Genomic DNA, 22,664 nt, shown 5'->3' with positions numbered 1-22,664 from the left:
TGTTATCATTTACTAACCCTCACGTCTTTCCAAACCTGTGTGAATTTACTTTCTCTGTGAAACATAATAAATTAGATATTGAAAAATGTGATTTGTTTTGTCAGTGCGATGAAAGTGTTCAGAGAAAGGTTTTGGACTAATGACTTTCATTGGGTCAACAAACACAACTGAAAGATCTTTATTGTTTCACAGAAGAAGGATTGTCATAACGATTTATAATGACATGAATTCCCTTTTCGGGTTAACTTTTATTGGGTGAAGTTTGTTCATTTTCTCCTTCAATCAATGTAATGCATAACCCCATACAATCTCAAGGTTTTCAGACCATTCAGATATGAAATGATTAGCCTTAAAAAATCTTTTTAAAAAGCAATCAGAGCTGCTCTTGCTGTGGTTTAACAGATTAAATACCAGCAGATTGCTTCAGACAGCAATAAAGCCAGTATTTATGACTTACACAACAAGTAGAGAAGCCTTAGTGCCAGCAGGACACTTATTTAAATAGTGACACATCATGACACCCATTTTCTCATTAATATATTAATATCAACAATAGTTTTAGTTCCTTCCATGAAGCCCTTGTTCTGCAAATCAAGTTCAGTGCAACATTCATAAAAAAAAAAAAATCTAATCATATACATTTCCAAGATCAGGTCGCCCTTTCCAAATAGGAAATTAAATAAAGGAGTAGACAATCAATACACATTCAATCATTTCCTAAACAATTCACATTTGGCACAAAGGATTTTTCTGCACACCTACCCTTTGAAGAGCGTTCATCTGGTTTGTGAACAGTAATGAAATATTCTATTGCACTGGCTCTCCGTGTCACTGCGAGGATGTCTCCGCTGCTAAACTGGATCTGCTGTGCTGGTGAAAGTTTGGAGTCATGCAAGTGCCGCCACAACTCAGTCCCTGATGGGGACCCTTCTTTAACCCCTCGCTCTCCTTCAACCAACTGCTTTCATTTCCCAGCATGCCACAGTGAATCCCGCAGGCCACAGATGGGCTCTGACCTATCCCGTTCACTCTCAGATGACCACAAACTGCTCCGTTTGACCCTTGACCTCGCAGGACGCTGGTGATGTGACTCAACAGGTCATCGAAAAACTCTGGAACTCCCTCATAACCTGGGCGAAAAATGAAGGTGGTCTTAGATAACAGTAGTTAATGGGTTCCTTGTGATGGTGCTGAGAGGCAGATTAATAAAAGGAAGATATCATCTGTTTTCTTACTCCTGCGGTCTCATGGGACTTGTTGGATGTACCACTGAGAGATATGAGAGTGCTGCTACCTGCTAGATACATAAGATCACCATGGCAACAAGCAGAGACAAAGCCAGGTGGCTTTTAAACATACTGAGAAAACACAGCTGTGTCTGCAGATACTATTAAGAGTCTTGAATCAAGGGCTTCAGATGTACTTTTCCCCATCCTTCTACAATGTTTTATACCTCCTTTTGTGACTTTAGCTGAACAATGATGTAGAGCTAAATGAAAATAACTTTAGAGTGAGCAGAGTCTATTTAGTGTGATGGAGAGACACAAAATGTTCAACTATAGATATAGAACACAAAGGCTATAAATATATATATATATATATATATATATATATATACAGGTCCTTCTCAAAAATTTTGCATATTGTGATAAAAGTTCATTATTTTCCATAATGTAATGATAAAAATTAAACTTTCATATATTTTAGATTCATTGCACACCAACTGAAATATTTCAGTTCTTTTATTGTTGTCTTTTATTTTGGCATACAGCACATGAAAACCCAAAATTCCTATCTCAAAAAATTTGCATCTGTATGTTTCTGACTGTATAATCAATCATGTGTCAGCGGAGATAAATAGTAAGTGAAAACCCAAGTACATTAGGGGAAAAAAACTAAAAACAACTGGACCGTTGAAGAATCAAGATGAACTTTAACATCTGCCCTGGCCAAATAAATCATTTGACTTAAATACCATCAAACCACAGTGGATAGCTTTAGAAAGAAAAGTGAGAAGCAGATTTCCTACAACATCATTGAAGCAAATGACAGATGTTGCTGTAGATGACAGTCCACCAGAGTTTTAACTGCAAATGTTAGTACAACACCTCAATACACCAACATTTTATTTTAAAAATACAAAGCACAGAGAGAGCTCTTCATTACTCCACACTGACACCATGTGGTTTGTTACCATTACTGCAGCTCTGTTCTGAACTCTCTTTTGAGTTCAGTGCTTAAAGATAACATATGTTGCCAAGTCAAAGGCTTGTGAGGAACTGCACGTACCTGGAAATGCGTTGATGTCGATGACAGCGTGCTGGCCTGTCTGGTTGTTGATGATGATGTCAATCCCGAACAGAGAAATACCAAGGGCCTGTCTTAACCCTCTAGAAATTTTCTGAATGACATCATTGCTGGGTTCCCGGTACTGGCCCTCCATGTTGTCCCTCTAGAGGAGACCAGAAAAGGGACAAAAAGTATGAAATGTATGAAATGTTTGTTGAACATGTACAGTTATGCATTGTGAATGCCAAAACACTACAGAAGTATTTTTTATGAAGCTTTTTAGTAGAGAGGCATCGATCGAGCCATGAGGCTTGCGCATCCTGTCTGAGAGAATTGTGCACCCCAAATGAGCGCCACAGCACAAACGAAGTAACTGTGGTAGAATTTTTTTAAAATTATAATACATTATATAGTTAAGCAACATTACTGACTGCAATGTGACACTGATTTTATACAATATAATAAATGTACGAAGTTAACAAGTTCAATAAACAAAAAGTTAAAAAGATTAGTTACGCAATATTGACTGTTTTTGCTCAATTTAGCTGATGAAAATAGCACTTTATTTTGATAGCTGTTTAAGTGGGAGAACATCTGTAACTAAGAACTAGAAACTAGGAAATAGGCCTAGTAATGTTTAATATTTTCTTTTATTATGTCATTTTTTTTTATTTATAAACAAAAACTAAAAATATCTTTTTGTTTGTAGATGCTGTCAATTATAGTTCTTCGAAAGAAAATCTGAAAAAAAAAAAAAGAGTATCGGCAGGTAACACTCACAATAAGAAAATTGCAATCGGCGCACCTCTACTTTTTGTTATACACAAACATTTGATACATTCATTTAGATTTGAACAGGGCTGTATTTGAGATTTAAAATAAAATAAACTTATTAATTAATGTTTCAAAGGTATTTAAGCCATTCATAAATTTTAGAAAAGAGTAATTTTTCTTGACTTGGAGAGGTTTAAGCAGTAGTTGAGTTGTAAATATGATGCATGTTGACTTACGCAGGTCAGGTCAGAAGAGGACTCTGGTTTGGACACGTGATGACTGTTGAAAGATATTGCTCTCCTGTCTAGAAGAACGAAAACACAACTCAGTTTTCAAAGAAATATTTACACCACTTTTCAGAAATGTGGGGTTTAGCAAGATAAAAAAAAAATACTTTTGTCATCAAGGAGGCATTAAATTGATCAAAATATTAAACAAAAAGCTCACTAGTTGTCAACACTGATAATAATAAGAAATGAGAGCAGCAAATCAGCATATTAGAACGATTGTGTGAAACTGAAGACTGGAGTAATGCTGAAAATTCTGTTTAGCTAACACAGGAATAATTTACATTAAATTATATTAAAACAGAAATTTTAATTATTTTTGTCCTTTTCGGTTACATTTATTCAGTGAAGAAACATCACCAAATTCTTCGTTGTCTCATTGTAAAGTTTCCACTCTCTGCATCAGGGAATTTGACTGAGTTTCAGGGGCATACAATTCACCAAACCACATTGACATCTGAGACCAAAATCTTTGCTTACTTTATAAATACCAAGTCAAAGACAAAATAAACCACTCCTCTGTAAGAGAAGGAAAGGGTCTATGTTGACAGAATGGTCTAGAAGGCTGAGAGGCCTCGCCATCACACAGACTTGCTCACAAGTGCCATTAATGTCAATCTCACTTTGTTTCTGAAACAGCTTTCAAACATAAGGTAACCTTGTAAAAAGTTCCAGACTTAGTGTGTTTGTTGGGATATATGTTTGTGTGGATGGTTAAAGCTAGCTAAAAGAGTCCTGACATCTACATTTCTGGTCCTGGCACCCTATAAAGTGTTGTAATTGGCTTTGATGCCGCCTGGTGAACTAGTGTCCCATGTGTGACAAACACAGAGTGCAATTTACAGATTCTGCTTTACTTCTGTGAATGTAAACATTGATGAATTGAAAGTAGTTCATAAAAAAAAAAAACTACAGCATATTCACTATCGTTCAAATGTAAGTATCTCACCAAGGCTGCATTTATTTGATAACAATAATATTGTAAAATAATATGTTAAAAAATGTATTTATTCCTGTGATGGCGAAGCTACATTTTAAGCAGTTAGTGTTTTCCAGTCTTGAGTGTCACATGATCCTCCAGAAATTATTCTAATGTGCTGATTTGCTTAATGATGCTCAAAGCTATATAAATGTTGAAAATGCTGTTTAATATGTTTGAGGAAACAATACTTTTTCAGGATACTCTGATGAACAAAAAAAGAGCAGCATCTATTTGATATTGAGATTTTTTTTTGTCTTTACCTTCATTTCTTTAAAGAAAGTCTTACTGCCCCCAAACTTTTGAACAGTAGTGTATTAGGCACCAAGGGAAATCTATGGAAACCTTTTGAGTTTGATTTATGATTCAAATTTAAAGCTAAATATTTCTAAACAAATTACATTCATCAAATACTTTGAACCATCCATCAAAGGGATGTTGTGTGACTCGACTGACCTGTGGGTCCAGATGGGAAATTTCTAATGGAGGGCCGCTGCACCACACTGTAGGCCTCTCCCACTACAAAAACCTTATACAGCACTGCATTATGGTTGATAAAGCTCTGGATGACACATGGGGGCTTGATGCCTTTCAGATCTTCCTCACTGAAGATGATGGCCATCTGTTGAGCAGAAACCAAATCAACACCTGGTTATTAACTAACATGAAATACACAGTTTCTTATTGTGATCTTGAAATGTGAAGGTGCAAATGAGAAAGACAAATATAATGTATCTATTGTACTTCCGTGAATCTAAAACTGCCACACCAAAACCCACTCAATCCACATATGTTCCTTGTCTTTCCTTTAGCTAAGTAAACCGATGTGCTCACAGTCATAAAACACATGACCGTCAACCTGTTTGCACAAACACAGTCGTCAGGAGTCAGTGGTGACACATTAATCTAGTACGCCCCTCACTGTCAACATTGTAAACCAGAGTTACTAATGTCTTAAAGAAGTATTCTAAAGGAATGTGAGTAGTCGGAGACTTTGCCTGTACATTAGTCACAGAGAATCAAAGATATGGTCTTCACAGCAAGAGGCTGCGCCCCTGTTAATCATCCACGGGGATAGCAGTGTTACGTGTGATTCAGAGCAATGAGAGCGTCAGATTCACTCTCTCTTTTATGCAATACGTGTTAAAATAGTGTGCAATTGATGTGGTTTTTTAGTGTCACACTTTCAAGACAACTGAAATGAATCACTGTGGCGTTTATGAGGCAGAAGTGGCCACAGCATTGCTGAAATTTTAAAGAAATATAATGTGTGTTTTTTGATACTAATACTACCGCTACCACTAATTACACATTTCAGTTCCCTAGCTTTACTTAAACAGAAATCCTGAATGGAAAAGTTGATACTCAAGTCCAAAAGTAATAATTCTAATGAGACACCACTTAACATTAGAAATGATTGACTAACATCATGTAGCACCTCTTAATGGATCTAAAAAATACTGTGCTCTACAGCACTTATCTCCTGCTCATTATGTAAGATATGAAAAATAGCACAGGTTACAGGAGAGTAAAGTCTCTTACCTCATGGGAGTTGATGCCATGAGCTACCTGGGTTTTGCAGACTGCAATCAAAAAAAATAGTGTGAAAACATGTCGCTCCAGTACACATGAGAAAATATATAAGAAACAGCTTTTTTTTAACCTGAAACCCCTAATTAGATGAGCCAAATCTATGTATGTAAATGGTCACGAAGATTACTGGTGATTTTAAATGACATGAACTTACTGGAGGGAAATGTGATTCCATGTTTCTGAAGCTGCTCTAGAGTCTCAGTGCCACATTCACTGTTGAGGACCAGAAACGGAGGTGAGCAGATTCTGTCATCTACAGAAAAAAAACACACATGAGCACATGCTACATTTTTGTCTTGATATATTACATGATTTAATAATGCACAAAAAATAAATTTCATACATATAATGACTCAAATATGTTTGTTTCTTTTGTGTTGAGCATGTTTTTTAATTTCTGGATACAAATTTTAATAACTGCACTGATATCATAATGAAGAAAAACAGACAAATTAAAAGAGTGAAATTCTTGAAAATAAATAAAAAACAAATTTTTTAAAAAACCTAAAAAAAAAGACTAAAAATTTGACAAAGCAAGGTGCGATTTTCTAAAAACGTAATGATAAATAAATGAATAACACTTTGACCTTGAATTTATATTTAAAAATGCTAAATGATTCTTAAAATTAAGTTAGCTATTAATGATTATCTAAAAATAAATAAATAAATATTTAAAATTGTCATGATGATTCATGATATAAGAAATAAATATTTGTATTTATTTATTTATTTTTTACTATGGAGATTATTATTATTATGAGATATGAGAAAGATTATCAGGATAAAGTTGGTTGCTTTGTTTTTATATATTTAAGATTTAATGAAATTCTAACATCCAAACTTGTCTTCTTTACTCTTATGAATCTGGGCTATGTTTCCCAAAAGCATTGTAAGCTTTAATTGATCGTAGCTCCATTGGTTTCAATGAGTCTACAATGTACTTAAGCTTACGATGATTTTGGGAAATGTAGCCCTGATCATTATGACAGCCCACTCTGATTCTAAATTTTGTTTGTAAAGGTTTGGGAGAAATAAAATAGGGTGTAGTTGTTTCTTGGATGTGTTTTGATTTCATCTTACTTTCTATCTTTTTCTTTCTTAGTAGCAAGCATTTCTTTCTTTCTACTATCTTTTATAAAACCTACACAAACAAATGAAAACCTAACAGGCCAGACAAGATTAACTAGCACACCCTGAGCATAACTCCTTGTAGACAGCAGGTTTGGATGGGGGTCTTAATGATGTGTGGCCTGCACACATTTTAAGTGATGACTACACTTTATACGGGATAATATTACTACAGGATCCATGGAAACATTTAAAATGAAACCATTGAGGTATCTGTGAATTTTCAGCTTGCTTTTGATCTGCAGTCATCAATTAATCTTATAAACAGCTTCTTTTCCAAGACTGAAAGCGCAGTCTATTTATAGCCACTCAACTTTTTCCATGTTGGGCAGCTCTACGCAGCTCAGCGTATTAAAGCATAACATTTTACATTAGACAAGGAACATGAATCCATTTGATAAAAAATGCAGTAACCTTTAAAACAGCTACAAACGCTGGATACAGCAATGTGATGTGTGACGATATATGTGATTAACTAAAGTGTGCATTTTGGGGAATTTATATTCAAACAGCTTGTTGTCATCGGTTCACATGGACTCGACATAACGGTTGATTAGCTCATGGAAAAAATGTGTGTAATTTAACAAAATCAGTCACTGATGGCACTTGCTGATAGAGCCAAACATGCATGTTATGGGCAAGCGAGTTATTTTTAAAAGGATCTTGTGTAATACTGAGGGTATATGAGCTGTGTTATCTATCCTTTCCCAGAATCCCTTGCGGTGTTGTTTCATAAGCTAATAGCCATAGAGGCAGTTGCCTGGTGAGTGGGCCCGAGAAAATAGTCACTCCCTTTGTATCTGAAACAGAGTCGTCTCTTTCTTAGAGACTGGGGAAACACCAAGACAGATGGTTAACTTCACACTAACCCTCAGCTGACACAAGATCAAAAACATCATCAGGTTTTAAAGAAGATGTTACATAATTCATGTACATTTTAACTGCTTGACTCAAGTTTGTATCCTGACATTAAAAATGCTAAAAACAAAATGTTTGTAATAAATTATAAAAGAATGCAAATTGAAAGGATTAGTTCACCCAAAATTGAAAACTCTGTCATGTATTACTCACCCTTATGTTGTTCCAAACCAGTAAGACCTTCGGAACAAAAATTAAGATTTTTTGTTTTTATGAAATCCGAGAGCTTTCTGACCCTGCATAGACAGCAATGCAACTACCACATTCAAGGCCCAGAAAGGTAGTAAAGACATCATTAAAATAAAATCAGTGGTTCAATCTTAATTTTATGAAGCTACGAGAATACTTTTTTGCACAAGGAAAATAAAAATAACTTTTTTTCAGCACCATCGTCAACAAACATGCCACATTGTTTTCTTTGCACACAAAAAGTATTCTCCTAGCTTCATAAAATTACGGTTGAACCACTGATGTCACATGGACTATTTTAATGATGTCCTTATTACCTTTCTGGGCCTTGAACATGGTTGTTGCCTTGCTGTCTATGCAGGGTCAGAAAGCTCTTAGTCTCGTGTAGCCAGTCCTTCAGACTGACGGCAGAAGGTCTGGGAACCTTGGCTGCTTTGAATGGCAAGGCCTGCCCAAAAGGCCATAATGCTGACAGATAAAGCAACCAATCATGTTTCGTTTTGTGCCACGCCATGTTTAGGGGTGTGAAAATATCCCCACAATAACAGGCCGTGTGTAAAATTCTTGGATGTTTTTTAAAGTTTTTATGCTGCGAACTTTAAATATTCATATACTTTTGAAAATCCAGCATTTAGGTGATCCTGATACGGATTGATTATCACAATTGTAAATACAATGGTTTGCTTCTAACATGAGGGTCTCCAGCATCATGGCATATTTGTTTTCAGGTGGAACATTAAAGAACACGACACGCACATGTTCCAGATATCCTGTATAATTCAATCAATCTGATATCGACTTCGAAACTCCCAAAGTGTTTCCAATTTTGTGTGGCGTATGCATCAGACGTTCTGCCAATGGACCGAAGGCATGACATCTGAGGATGAGACCTCAGGATTTCATACAAAATATCTTAATTTGTGTTCCTGAAGAGGGTCTTATAGATTTGGAACAACATGAGGGTGCGTAATAAATGACAGAACTGAAATGTTTAGGTGAACTTTCCCTTTAAGACTCCACTTTACACTACAGTTCAAAAGTTTTTTAAGGATTCTTTTATTCAGTAAGGAAGCATTAAGTTAATTAAAAGCGACAGAGAAACATTAATAACATTACAAAATTATATTTCAAATAAATGTGGTTATTTTGAACTTCATTAAAGGATCTTGAAATCTTTTTTTAATCACAGCTCACCTAAATGTTTCTTTTTAGCAATAAATTAGATTTTTTTTAATATAATAAAATAGAGTGGTTATTATAGTATGGTTATTATATTATATATTATAATATTTCACAGTATTGTTCTTGCTGTGTTTAGAGCATAAAATACTTATTTCAAAAACATTTTAAAAATTGTACCAACTTTTGAATGGTAGTGTATGTGTAGATACGTATGTATGAAAATGTTACGGCTGTATATTTTGATGGAAATCCTTAGGCACTACATTATTCCCACAGCTGGTGATTCTGTGTGCTTGTAGTGAGCCAGCAGGCCTCCTGTTCTTTCTGTGGCCAGTGAATGCAGCATGCAAGCAGCACAAAGAATGAACGACTCAGCAGCTTTAGGACATAAGCTCCCCATAAGCCTTACACTTCCCCTGTGGAAAGGCAAAACCTTCCCTCCTCATGTTAGTCCACCCCTGAAGAACAAAGGAGTATCTAAAGGCCTGGTTCCCAGAACCATTTACAACATTTAGAATTAGTGAAAATTCTGTAAATGGTCTGGTCCACATGTCTAACTCACACATAAAGCAACCAACCACAGTTTGTTTTCTCTTTACGTGCCATTTAAGGGTGAGCTTATCTGAAATATATAGTTGGATTGCCCATTATTAATAAATATATTTAGCACAGCTGTATTTTGTGTGATTAAATCACATGTGTATAACCACGTATTATTGATACAGACAGACCTTTCATGCATTCTTCAAGTTTATGAATAAGCTTGTATGACTTGCAGCGGTCCAGCAGGGTACGAATGGCTGGAAGAGGGTCAAGAATCACTGTTTCAGGATGAGCATCTATGTAGTCCTGGAGAGAGGTCGAAACGAAACACACAATTCATGAGTTCTTGCTTTGTATACGTAGCAAAATGAAAGAACAATGTCAATGGTTATATAAAAAGATACATAAAAAACAATATATTACAATATTATTATTTAAATGAACTAAATATAAAAAATATATACTATTCTATTTTATTATTTTGTATTAAAATATAAGGAGTGAAGAGACATTTATGACCACTTGAGCTGATTTATCTATTTACCTGAACACGCTGAACAAGCAGCAGAGATTCTGTGACATTTTGGTCAGCATCAACAATGTGGTCAGTCAGCTTGTGGATGATGACATCAAATGGACCCTGCTTCTCTATTGGCTGGCTCAGATCCAGCTAGACCAAGAGAACAAGGCCGAGAGCTCAGTAAACATCCGCAAGACATTTTTTTTCTTCTTTGTGTATTATTTGTATGATAAAGATTATTAACAAATTAAATTTAATAGGTTGATAAAATGAACAGCACGCCTAGATTTTGCAATTCTACTTTTGCCACAAAGTTCTGTTTGCTCAAGAGGAACAATTGAAGAACAGATGTTAATGACGTGATGCTAATTGTGAGTCGTGATCTGTGCTGTCACTCACACCTTAAACAGCTAAACTCTGAAAACAATCCACTCATTGAATCCAGTGCATGAGTGAAAGCCAAGAGTGTGGATTATATTTGGTTTAATGTCAAAATCACACCATATAAATAAAAGGACATGACTCTCAGGTCAATGATTCACAACAAGGAAAGCGGAAAGCGGAAAGCGGAAAGCGGAAAGCGGAAAGCGGAAAGCGGAAAGCGGCTGTGTTTCCAAAAAAAAAAAAAAAATATTTCTGTATTGCTAGGAAATGTACATTCGCAGTAATTCATTCATTTATAAATAGTATAGAAGCAGTCAACTATCCAGTGTATGACAGATGGTACAATGTATTCTAAAGGTTTTACATGCCATCCAGTAAGGAAAATTGCTACTTGGGGTACACAGAACATGTGGTCACTTTGGGTTTAACCTTTGGGGATGAGAGCATTTTACTCTTGGATCAGACCACAAAGGTTTGTGGCAAACGTCAGAAGCTTTTGTATACGGCCTTCATGGTTAAAAGGGGAAGGGGGCATCCCTAAGTGCACTTTTATTTAAAATGCTTAGACCTAGTCCAGAGTCTCTCTTTTAAAAGCAGCACCAAATAAATTTACTATGTCCCACCAGAGGTAATCCTAAAGGGCTTATTATCTTATTCCCTAAATGGTCCTGTTTCAGATGACAATGTCCGGGAATATTCTCATAGCCGGTGCAGATATGTGACAAGCTATTTACGAAAACAGACGTAAAGAATGAAGAAGATGACACACAGATTCCACACAGACACCTCATGACACTTCAGTGAAGAGACCCCTCCACTTCCTTTTTGTAGAGGATATTCAGCTGATACACACATCATCTGATAGAAAGCATGAGACAGCCATGCGTTACATCACATTAATGTTGTTGTACAATTTCATTAGCTTTTTAAATAACTATCAGGCAAAAAGCTTCACTGCTTTCTGGATATATTGAGGTATAATGTGCTCTGCTACAGTATTGATCTTCCATCTAACAAACTTTTCCTGAAAAACTGAATTAAATCTCTAACTTGCTGTTACTTCTGTTGCACAGAGAGAGACATGATGCTATTAACCAAGTTACATTTTAAAATATATTCAAATCATTAAATTTTTACTGTATTTTTGATCAAATAAAACATTACTGACCCCAAGCATTTGATTTAAAAAAGACAACTGATAATGTTAGTTTCATATCATTACAAAACTAAAGGTTTTATAAGAATATGTGGTCACTCCCATTATCCTTAAGTTATTATATTAGTGTAATGAGTGTGGGTAAGTTCTTGAGAAAGTGTTATGATCTTATCTCTATGGTGGTGACATGTTGAAACTGCAGTTTTTAAACTATATGTAAATGTACTATGAACATATACAATTATTTAATAAACATGAATGAATTAAACCTTTTTCCCTTGATTTTAGTGGATTAATGATAAAATAGTCACATTATCTTAATCAAATTAATGACACTCCCCTGTCTAAAATGATTAGCCCATGGACTGATTGCTAGATCATATAAAGAGACCATATAAAATCTATGACTGGGTGCAGCTGGGTAGATTATTGTATAAGGTGTAAACAGGTCAAAGTCTGTCCTTTACTCTCTTTTGTTTCAACGGCTAACATGTGGATATCAAAGACGTGTGCGTCCTTGGAATTGAAAAAAGCCCTAAGTGTTTCACTCAGCCAGACAGCTTCACTGATAAATGTCTGACTCATAGTTAAGGTCCAGAATCAGGGAACAAGGACCTTGGTTTAGTCTACTAGCCTTCACACGCAAGTCCCAAAACAAAGTAAGGTGACTCTGTTCCAAGAATTCCCTTCACTTTCCATGGCAAATCAGTAAAGAATAATGTTTGTCCCTAAACATACATTTATTTATTTTTGAACCAAAGAGAAGAGTTCTACGCCTGCAAGCAAATCTACACCTCATTTCCACTGCAACCTGCTTGGTTTGTTATAAGAGGCCCTTTACGTATCTCAGGGCCATCTCAGTTCCTCTTAAACTTAACACAATATAAACAGGGTTGACAAGGGCATATCCTGCTGGAATATGCAAATACTGTCTTCATATGTTCACTAAAAAACATTACCACAAAGATCCAGTCATTTACAAGTCAGTAGATTTAGTGGGTTTTAAAAATCTGATACCACTATTGATTTGTTTTTACTCATTTTTTTCTAATTTAATCATTCTTTTGTTGAATTTTATAATTTATTTCGATTTAAACTAAAATTCTAAAACAAACATATCTTAAATATTATATATTTATCTTAATTGTAAGACAATCTTAATTGTTTATTTATTTTTAGATTTTCTGAAGTGGTTTCAAAAAAAAAAAAAAAACACCCACACACACACACAAAAAACAATGTCTTAAATGTGTCACAGTAATCTCTGTGAGTCATGTCTAATGATTTATCAGTGCCAATGTGAAACAAAGGGAAGTTCCAACAGAATCATTCAATAAACACCCATAATGCTGTTAGCTCCTTAGAATTACAGTGATGGCATAACTTGAGAAAAGTCATGGAAGAACAGTTCATGTTCTGATCATCACTAAAACAGTTTTTATAGGTATAAGAAACTAAGGACATCTGCAGAAGAAAAAAACAACCCTGACAAAGCCAGCGTTCCTTACTAGGACAAAATGCACACACTGCATGTGAATCTATTTACAGCGCCAATGTTCTCAATAAGGACTGGTTGTGGGGATTTTTTCTCCAAAAAATCATCCTCTTGGGTGAAGGCAAGAATGCTAGATTAAGCAGGGAGAAAGTGAATGCTAATACACCTGTCCCATGCTGTCCCACTGCACTAATGTCTTCAGCTTGACCTTATAGAAATACATGATAAGAGGAAAAATAACAAAGTATAATCTATCAAGACAATGCTTCAGCTTAGACTATAAATGTGGTTTATATCAGCCTGATATGAAGAAGGCTAATCAGTGCAATTTCCATGCAATTTTGTAGAAGCAAACTTATGTTTTGTTATGTTAAGCTATATTAGGCTCTGGGTGAGAACAGTTTTGAAGCAAAAAAAAAAAGTCTCTATAAACTGTTTTTACTGGCATTATTCAATGGCGAAGAAAAAATGCCACAAAAAGTTAATGCAATAACAGTATGAACAGTAATAATATAGCATTAGAGTAAGCAACACCAACCATATTAAACAATGCATTTATATACAAACTCAAAATGCACCGTTCCAACTGGATGCAAAAGTGATTAACTGTAGTAATGCAGTAATACTACATAACACTCTCATGGCGATATTTTGAATTTAAGTGTCCCCAGGCACATTAACTTAATTTTCATTTGAAATGAAAGGCATGTTTGTAACGTCTAGAGCAGATAATGACAAGCATATTGTGATGATACCGTGGAAACTGCCTCACATTTATGGACAGGCTTTTTGCGTAATGGAAAAGCCATGAAAAAAATGCCATAAGGGTTTCTTACCTGGATCATCTCTATGCCTTGTTTCCTGGAAAACAAAAAAGTGGAAAAACAAACTATATGAATATTTTATATTGATTCCATACGAGTCAAATAATGATCAACACCGATTTGGACTTGGAATTATGAGAAATTCACAAAAAGACAAATTATAGGTTTATATAAGTTTAAATAGAACTGGGAAAAATCCTGTTATTTGGTTTTGCTGTCTCTCACACAAATAGGACAGAATTCTCCAAATTCCCTCACATAATCACAGGCAAAAAAGACAAACACACATGCTTAAAATAAAGTATCATTACTCTCCATTTCCAGACAACACATTTATGCTATTGATAAAGGAAAAAAACATACACTCGTTAAATGATAACACAGTTCATTTAATCATGAACTGTGTGTCTGATTAGTTCTTGTGCTCTGAGAACATCTGTATCTTTCCAAATTCATGTGTTGGGCAACTTTAAGTCTTCTTGTTTAAAAGTCCCTGAAATAACAATAAGCTCACATCTTTTTAGACAGCGGACAAACTGCTGTGATTTAACGAATGTAGCACTGTGTGGCAGTTTATCAGTAGTGCTGAGTCAGTAGTTTGTTTCTAAAGCCTTAGAAGTAGGTGAAAATATCTTAGCATCTCATCATATGTCCCAAGACAAATATGCCAGCCAGTAGTATAACAAATCATTTTGCACAAGTCTAGATAAAATTCCTTTGAAAACCAGTTCTCTGTAGGCTAGAACATGCTCATGAAAGAAAGGAGCGCACATTACAATAAGTCAAGGTGCCCAGTCACGATACTATATCCACACAGATACCCATCTAAAGGGAGGTTCAGTGCCTCCCTCCACAAATACAACATTTAAAGCTTTATAGCCATATTAATAACAATGCACGTAAACTTGAATAACATAAGTAACATGGTTCAGCTTTGAATCAGCTAACAGGCACAGTCTTGCTGCAGACTCTTAGGAATGCAGGGACTCTAAAGAAATATGCAAGCAATGTAACTCTAAGTCTGTGAAATCAAAGACTGCCTGCCTGCCTGGTGCTTATCCAGGTAACCAGTGAACTTTGTCCAGGCCTTTGTCTTTTATTATGGATGAAAAATCCACAGATGGTTTTATGGCCATCTAATTATAAGAATCCCAGGACACTGTTACAAGTTGTAGTTTTTTAATAAGCAATCTAGGACAGTTCATAAGGGACTCCCTCGAATAGTAAATGCTTAGTTACTTGACAGGTAGATTGACCATGGTGACAAAGGATATCCATTGTTTCATGACTGAAGCTTCATATGATGGATGCAATGAGAGTGTACCTACAGTACATATCTATAATGACTTGCATAAGAGTAGTAGTTCTTAGGGGGAGTTGTGTTGGGGGGTGGGGGGGGGGGGGTTCCGGAAGAGAGATAGATTCACATTTTTAGAGAAGATTGATCATAATAAAATAAAAACTTCAGAGATGCCAGTGAGAAATAGTGAAGAAATAGCTTTTTATAACATTTACATAAAGTGAGTGAAACTGTGTTGACGACTGATGTATGAAACACTCTAAAGAGTTCTAAAAACCACAGCTCCAAACGTAGATAAATATTTATTTTATTTTTATTTTATTAAAAAATATAGGCCTATAATTAAATATTTTTCTACAGATTTTCCTGTTTTTTGTGGTTGAGCACCATTGAGCTTTTGGCGGGCTGGATGTGTGCACTTTGATTGGAATCAAATACACAAAACTAACTTTTGGGTTAAAAATGTAATAAAAAAAGATATAACCCAACAGCTGGGTTAGTCCATATTTGACCAAAACAATCCAGCATTTTTAGAGTGAAGATGAGGCAAGAAGACATTCGGTGTAATGAATCATGTTTCCTGTATCACATAACACTAATTAATACTAGTTTCAATTCCCTTTAACTCATCTGATTTACAAATTCAAGTTCAGACACCTCAACTCCTCTCAAAAATAAACATCTAATTTTCTTAATATTAAATGCCAAGTAGGTTTTTATTCCATAAAACAAACTATTAATACTAACAAGCATTTTACATTACTACCATTTATTTTTAAATTAATCCAAACAGTGACTCTTTTTCAATGTCACTTGCAACTATTTCTTAGATGGATATTAGTAGGCTAGCTTATTTGTTTCTTTGGTACCAGTGACTCTAACAGTGTCAAATAACTGTAATACTAAACTATAACTATCCAGTTGTATCAAATAACTCATATAGTTTCAAAACTGTGAAATAATTGCTCTATTGTTATACTTTTTTGTCTATGTAGAGAAGATGACAATGGAATAGGTGCTATGAGCTACTTAATAAACATTATGTTCTATACTAACGTATTTTCCGATTGTTTACATTTTATTCTTAAATAGCCATTGAAATATAACAAGTAAAAAACATTTATATTCACTTAAGTATACAAACTAGTATTTAATAAATAAGTACTAGTAACTAATTAATAGTATAAGTACCAGCAACAAATGGAAAACAGTCTGAAGTGAATAGTATTATCTAATAGCGAAACAATCACTAGTCAAACTAAAAAAAACACTGGCAACTCACTAATGGATAACTTATTACTAAAACTTACGTTTCAAAATGACCACTAGTAACATACGCAGAGTCTCGTTTAAGGAACACATTTTAAAACTGGCTGTATTTATTTATGAGCGGTTCTTGTCTCGCGCTGAGTTACGCACCTGCACATTTCCACGAAGGTCTGGAAACTGAGTTTTTTAATCTTCTTCTCGCTGAGCCAGTATCCAACTCTTTTTCCTTTCACGAACGTCTGCATCTCTAGAGAGACATATGTAGGTCCGAATGCAGAGTGTATTAATTAAGAACTCGACCAACAGTTTAAGTATGTGTGTGGTTAATGTCAAAAGATAGCCTAACGAAGATTTCATGAATGCATGTATGAACTTACCTCAGAGTGTTGAATCACACTGAGTTCTGATCAGTTACGAGTCTCTCTTCTGTACCTACCTACGTCTCGTAAAGTCCAAGTTTCAGGTTCAGACTGTCGTCAGTAGTCCATCCAGGATTGCTAGTGTCCTCCAGAAATCGTGTCCCCTCTGTCTAAATAGCTGTTCGATTTTATGACAACTTCGTCATATTAGGCTATTTATATGAAACCAGCACATATCGATATAACAAACACATCATGACACATTAGGGTATGAAACCGGTGTCCCTGGTCTAACCTCACATGTGAAACCTTACATATTTAAGTGGTCTGTCCATTACTTGGCAAACCTGTTGATTGACAATGTAAAGTTGATTGGCCATTTGGATAGCAGCGAAACTAACTTATTTGCCCAGGCACACCCTCTTTCAAAGGCGGGCTTAGTTCACTGGTAAAACTAGCTGGTGTAGCACTCCAGCTATTTTCATTCATTCATTCATTCATTCGTGTTTCCTTGGGCCAAAGCTCAAATCTTTCACAAAAAGAAATGAGAGGGAAATAAAACAAGAGGTGCAGTGGCTTTTCAGAATCGGATATGTTAGTTGGTGAAATACCTAAATTCTTTGTGATTCTGCATTGAGAGATTTGTTTTTTTGATTTGTTTGACACTTCTCTCATGAAATTGGTCACAAAGTGATGAGCCATAATCCATTTTTGCTTGCAAAGACTGAGATGTTCCTTTTATATCCAAGCATGATACCCTCTATTACCAATTCACCTGCTTATTGTGAACTGTTTCAAAACAGTTGCAGAATACAAGTATAATTGGACAGTAAAAACAAATTAAATAAAGGTTAAAGACAATTAACAAATCTTTTTTTTCTTTTTTTTTCTTTTTTTTTTTTTTGCATTTAGCATTTTGCAAAACTTCCCAATTTGTCTGGAATTGAAGTTGTGGTGTTGAGCGCTATTGTAAGGTTTAACCCTGCCTGGTTAAAATGTTCAACGTTGAAAATGACCAACAGTTGAAAACATTTGAAATTTAGAACAGTGATCAAAAGGTAATCAAATGTAATCAGGTAGATTACTTTAATAAAGTAAGTGAAATAGTCACACTACTTATTAAATTTTAAATAGGGTAACTTGTAATCTGTAACTTATTACTTTTCCAGAGTAATCTTCAGATAGCTGATAATTACATCTACAACATTGTAATTAGATCAGTGTACTAAGTACTCTCTCTCTAAAAAATATTGCATTTCTTGTTACTACATACTATCTAAATAACATATCAACCACCAGTTGAATAATACAAGGATAATTCTTTCAAATGAATAATATCAAATTGCAAAAATTATTCTTGAATTGAAGTATTTAATGGGACAATGTTGGAGATGTAAAATGTTTATGTTAAATCTACTATAGTTTTTTTTTTATAGAATTGCTTTAATGCAGTTACATCAGAAATAAATTAAAATATAATAAAAAAGTAATCCCTTATTTTCCCCTTACAAGGGAAAAGTAATTGAATTACAGTCATTAATTACTCAGTAACACATTACACAACACTGCCTGTAGACTACATTTTATCGCTACTGCCAATTGTGTAAAATTTATATTTTAATTTATCAGTGTATATAACTAATGTGAATGCCTTACCATTCCCACAGCTTGTGTTTAGATAATTCTCAGTGTTTCAAAATAATTGTTATGCTACTCTCATTTACACCAATATAGGGTTAAAACATAAACAGCATGTTTGGGGTCACTTTGGAGACCAAATGTCCATACAGTTATAGTGAAACAAAATGTTGACCTTGTGGGATTTATTCTTTCATTCTGGATCCCCACAAGGACAACAGCTTTAAAAACACAAAATTATAGATATATTTTAGAAAATTAAAAAAATCTGTTCTTTGATAGGGATAGGTTACAGTTTAAATAATTTTGACATCTTAAAATTGTTTTGGTACTCTGAATCTCTTGTAATTTTACAGCAGTCTTACATCTGCTGCTGCCATGGATGATAGTGATTTGACCTCTGTACTGAATTTGTGCTCGGTTAAACTGTTCGCCCGTGCTACAGTACACAGGTATGACAGAGATGCTCTAGGGGGCAGTAGAGTCCTTTGCGAGGTTAATAATCAATTCGCCGAAGATTCACGGGAAACTTCCCGGATGTTGCTCTTTCAGGAAGTGTGTCCTATGACAACAATCCTGTGACAACGTTGTGTGTTTTGACTTGAGAAAACATATTGTCCTCCAAACCGCGCAAAATGGATTGATCTTGTGATCACAGTAAGTAACTCAGTCAAAATCATGTGTTTGGTCGATATAATGTGGGCGTGTCGCAATGGAATGACACAACAGTATAATCAACAGCTCTGAGAAATCTCCAGATGGTGAGCTTTCTTGTGTTTGAAGGACTTCCTCTTTGTTTATTTAATGTTTCATGCTAGAGTTTTAGAATTCGTTTATAAGACTGTGTTTCGTACAACATCCAGGAAGTTTATTTGTTTTGAAAAATGTTTTAAAAAAGAGATATAATGTTATATTTATTTTGCATATACATATGAAATAGTATTTTAAAGAATTATTAAATAACAATAATTGATGGTGTACAGTTTATGTTGAGCTGTTTTAAATTCTGTTTCCTGAAACTTTAGCAGTGATCCCCTCATTGATCACATGATTTCCCAACCATGTAAAGTGTTTGGTTTCTTGTCAGCATTTGCATTTTCTGTCTTTGTTTGTCTAGAGAAGAGCATGGAGAATGATGAATTTCCGCCAGCGGATGGGGTGGATAGGTGTCGGACTGTACTTGTTGGCCAGTGTCGCTGCGGTGTATTATGTATTTGAGATCAGCCAAACATACAACCGATTTGCACTGGCACAAAGAGAAGGGGAGGATGGAGTGCAAAAAAAATGGTCGGGAGATGCATCTTCCTCTTCCCCATCTTCATTCTCATGGATCGTGACTCTGAAAACGAGACTTCTCCTCCTGCCCTTCTGGGTGTGGGCCACCATTTTCCTTATTCCTTACCTCCAGGTGTTTCTCTTTCTTTACTCCTGCACAAGGGCGGACCCCAAGACTGTAGGATACTGTATTCTGCCCATCTGCCTCGCTGTTCTCTGCAACCGTCACCAAACCTTTGCCAAGGCCTCCAATCAGATGAGCAGACTGCAGCTTATTGACACCTGAAGTGATTGTTAAAGAAGAGGGGTCAGATTTTGGTCATACAGTGTGGTGTCCTTGTGGTTGGGTAATACAAAAGTGCATTCATAAATAAAATTATTTTTTTAGGGCTTGGTCTTTTTTTTTTCTTTTTTTGGGGTATATTAATTAAAAGGGGAATGTGTTCAGGAGTCTTTTTTTGTAATGTTTTTTTTTCATAAGTATTTATCTTAAACGACTAATTGATTGAGTCACTTGCAGTTCCACGCCATTTTTTTATTGTGTATTTTTAGAAAAAAAAAATAATAATAAAATACCTGTACTATAAGATACTCTTTCAAGCTGGATGGCAAAATTGGTTCACATCTTAAGTAAAGAAGATTTATAATGGGATGTAGAAGTATTTTCCATGTCAGCTCAGTTTTACAAAAGTTTTTTAAATCTTTAATTAACTGCAGAAAAAAAAAAAAACTTTTATATTTGAAATAAAATTTGATAAATGAAACCTAAATGGAGTCAAGTAAGCCATTGTCCAAGATGTGGATAATGTCGATGGGGCTGCGTATTGAACTCTGTATACTACTTGAATTACACGCCTAATGATTTTACTATAAATCAAGATGAATAAAGATGTGGACAGCTGTAAATGTTTCCGTACCATGAGGCTAATGGGTTTGTAGTGTCACTTTAATGCTCCAGGTTTTTGTTCTCAACTCTAGTGGACATTTTATTTGTGGAAAATAAGACAACGCATACAGAGGTATGTATTTTCCAATTGTTTATAACAGTGTCTGTCTTTTCATTTGTTTTGAATAAACTGCATTCAAGGCACGACAGAGAAAAGAGTTTTGTATTAAAAAACAATCTGTGATGAATTCACTTTAATATCAGTATTTTTGTTCGAGTATGATTTCTTGTCAGCTCTAGACATGGAAAGAGCCATTTTTCCAATTCTTGGGATTATTTGACAAATGCTGATTTCCATGATTATAGTGATAATCAAGTCTCCTCAGAGAAAAGACATCTGTGTTTCAGAAAACAAGTTCATATTCATGCCTGTGTGGAATAGTTGTGGACTCAATCTCATGTCTTAATGTCAAGGGATATCAGCATCATTTTATAGTGTGAATAATCTTATCTTGCTTAAGAAATGCAAAGGTTATTTCGATTTATTGGGTGTGGTAGATGGTAATGAGTCTTGCACAAGACACTGGGTATCAAACTTCTCAACTTCAACCTGTGCCTCAGATAAAAGTGTTTCTGTTTTTAAAATCACTTCATTTGTGGCGACAGTGTCTTTGGTCATATATGAATGATTTTATGGATTTGTTGAAAAAAGGCAAATCATTTTTGTCTAAAAGGGCTTGACTGTGAATTTCTAATGTTTTAATGGGTATTCATGAAAATAAATTTCCATTGTAATCTTAATAAACTGGTTTGAAACAACTCTGGATTCTGAAAAACATCAATAAAGAAATGTAATGTGCAGTGTGTATTCCTTTGAACTATTACACTGATTTTCCAGACATTTTATTGTTTGAATGCAGTTTATTGCACAGCGGTTTATTATTACATGCTGACGAAACCGAAGTACTGATAACCACTGTCAATTTACAACTTTTTAGAACAGGAAAAATGTATTGACAAAACAAGTTTTCCCTTTTAGAGTAACCTGGAGTTATGAAAAATAACTAAGAAATACATAAAATAAGGCAAAATCTCAACAGTGTCTTGAACTTGTGGCTGACAGGTTTTTTCATGATGTAACAACACTCATTTATAAAGTCCATAACACAACGACAGCTCTGAAGATCATGACCTCAATGTCTTTATCCGCTTGTTAGGAGGTTCTGACTTTGACTTTTTGGTGGCCATTTTTGTGGTACTATCCTCTTCATCACTGTCCTCCTCCTCTTCATCTACAACATGGGTTTCAGAAACAGAAATAAGTTACAAAAGTAGATCAAATTTAATGAATACAAATATAAAAACTTTAATTGTAATAAGAATATGGAAATAATAAAATATTTGTAAGGTAAGCAGACAGAAGGGAGTTGTGTCACTGCTTAACATATTTGCTTAGCAAGCTACAGAAGACAGTATCGGTGAAGTGAAGGAGCTCGCCGTTTTCTACACTGAAGGACTTATCTAAGCAATAAGGCACTAAAAGCCATATCAAAGAGTTCGTAGCTAAAACTACGATGGCTTTTAGACACCGTCGTAGTCTTTATTGTATGATTTTACAATAAAGTCCATCTTTTTGTTTTAAGTTTGTTGGTTTCCCATTTAAACAACCCAGTCTT

General features: G+C 34.9%; 2 protein-coding genes across 4 annotated transcripts; one reads left to right on the top strand and one right to left on the bottom strand.

Moving 5' to 3' along the window:
* Window positions 1-154: 154 nt before the first annotated feature.
* LOC127938901 (inositol-tetrakisphosphate 1-kinase) lies at window positions 155-17,579 on the bottom strand. Of its 2 annotated transcripts, none has more exons than XM_052535814.1 (11): window positions 17,267-17,579; window positions 16,981-17,077; window positions 14,274-14,298; window positions 10,427-10,552; window positions 10,071-10,188; window positions 6,077-6,175; window positions 5,872-5,912; window positions 4,786-4,951; window positions 3,300-3,367; window positions 2,290-2,452; window positions 155-1,130 (listed from the first exon to the last, which is right to left on the bottom strand). In XM_052535814.1, the coding sequence occupies exons 2-11, from the start codon at window positions 17,073-17,075 to the stop codon at window positions 829-831; spliced, it is 1,203 nt and encodes a 400-aa protein (XP_052391774.1). In that variant the 5' UTR covers window positions 17,076-17,077; window positions 17,267-17,579; the 3' UTR covers window positions 155-828. The 2 variants fall into 2 exon arrangements, with proteins under 2 accessions (XP_052391774.1, XP_052391773.1); XM_052535813.1 differs by having other exon boundaries at window positions 17,208-17,577.
* A 1,741-nt stretch (window positions 17,580-19,320) lies between these two features.
* Window positions 19,321-20,492, top strand: LOC127938903 (transmembrane protein 251). Of its 2 annotated transcripts, none has more exons than XM_052535818.1 (2): window positions 19,321-19,484; window positions 19,945-20,492. In XM_052535818.1, exon 2 carries the CDS (start codon window positions 19,960-19,962, stop codon window positions 20,386-20,388), a length of 429 nt encoding a protein of 142 aa, XP_052391778.1. In that variant the 5' UTR covers window positions 19,321-19,484; window positions 19,945-19,959; the 3' UTR covers window positions 20,389-20,492. The 2 variants fall into 2 exon arrangements, with proteins under 2 accessions (XP_052391778.1, XP_052391777.1); XM_052535817.1 differs by having other exon boundaries at window positions 19,423-19,588.
* Window positions 20,493-22,664: the final 2,172 nt, after the last annotated feature.

Source organism: Carassius gibelio, chromosome A20, assembly GCF_023724105.1.
Source record: "Carassius gibelio isolate Cgi1373 ecotype wild population from Czech Republic chromosome A20, carGib1.2-hapl.c, whole genome shotgun sequence".
Taxonomy (NCBI): Eukaryota; Metazoa; Chordata; class Actinopteri; order Cypriniformes; family Cyprinidae; genus Carassius; species Carassius gibelio.
Note: the sequence above shows the minus strand (reverse complement) of the source record. Positions and strands in the feature narration are given on the sequence as shown.

What these genes read in the sequence shown, in the direction of transcription:
- LOC127938901 (XM_052535814.1), bottom strand. Translation starts at nt 17,075, where the DNA reads ATGCAGACGTTCGTGAAAGGAAAAAGAGTTGGATACTGGCTCAGCGAG. An exon ending in ACTTGAAGAATGCATGAAAG is followed by an intron (nt 6,176 to 10,070) that starts GTCTGTCTGTAT and finishes TTTTTTCTGTAG; the next exon opens with ATGACAGAATCTGCTCACCT. An exon ending in CGACATCAACGCATTTCCAG is followed by an intron (nt 1,131 to 2,289) that starts GTACGTGCAGTT and finishes TTTTTCGCCCAG; the next exon opens with GTTATGAGGGAGTTCCAGAG.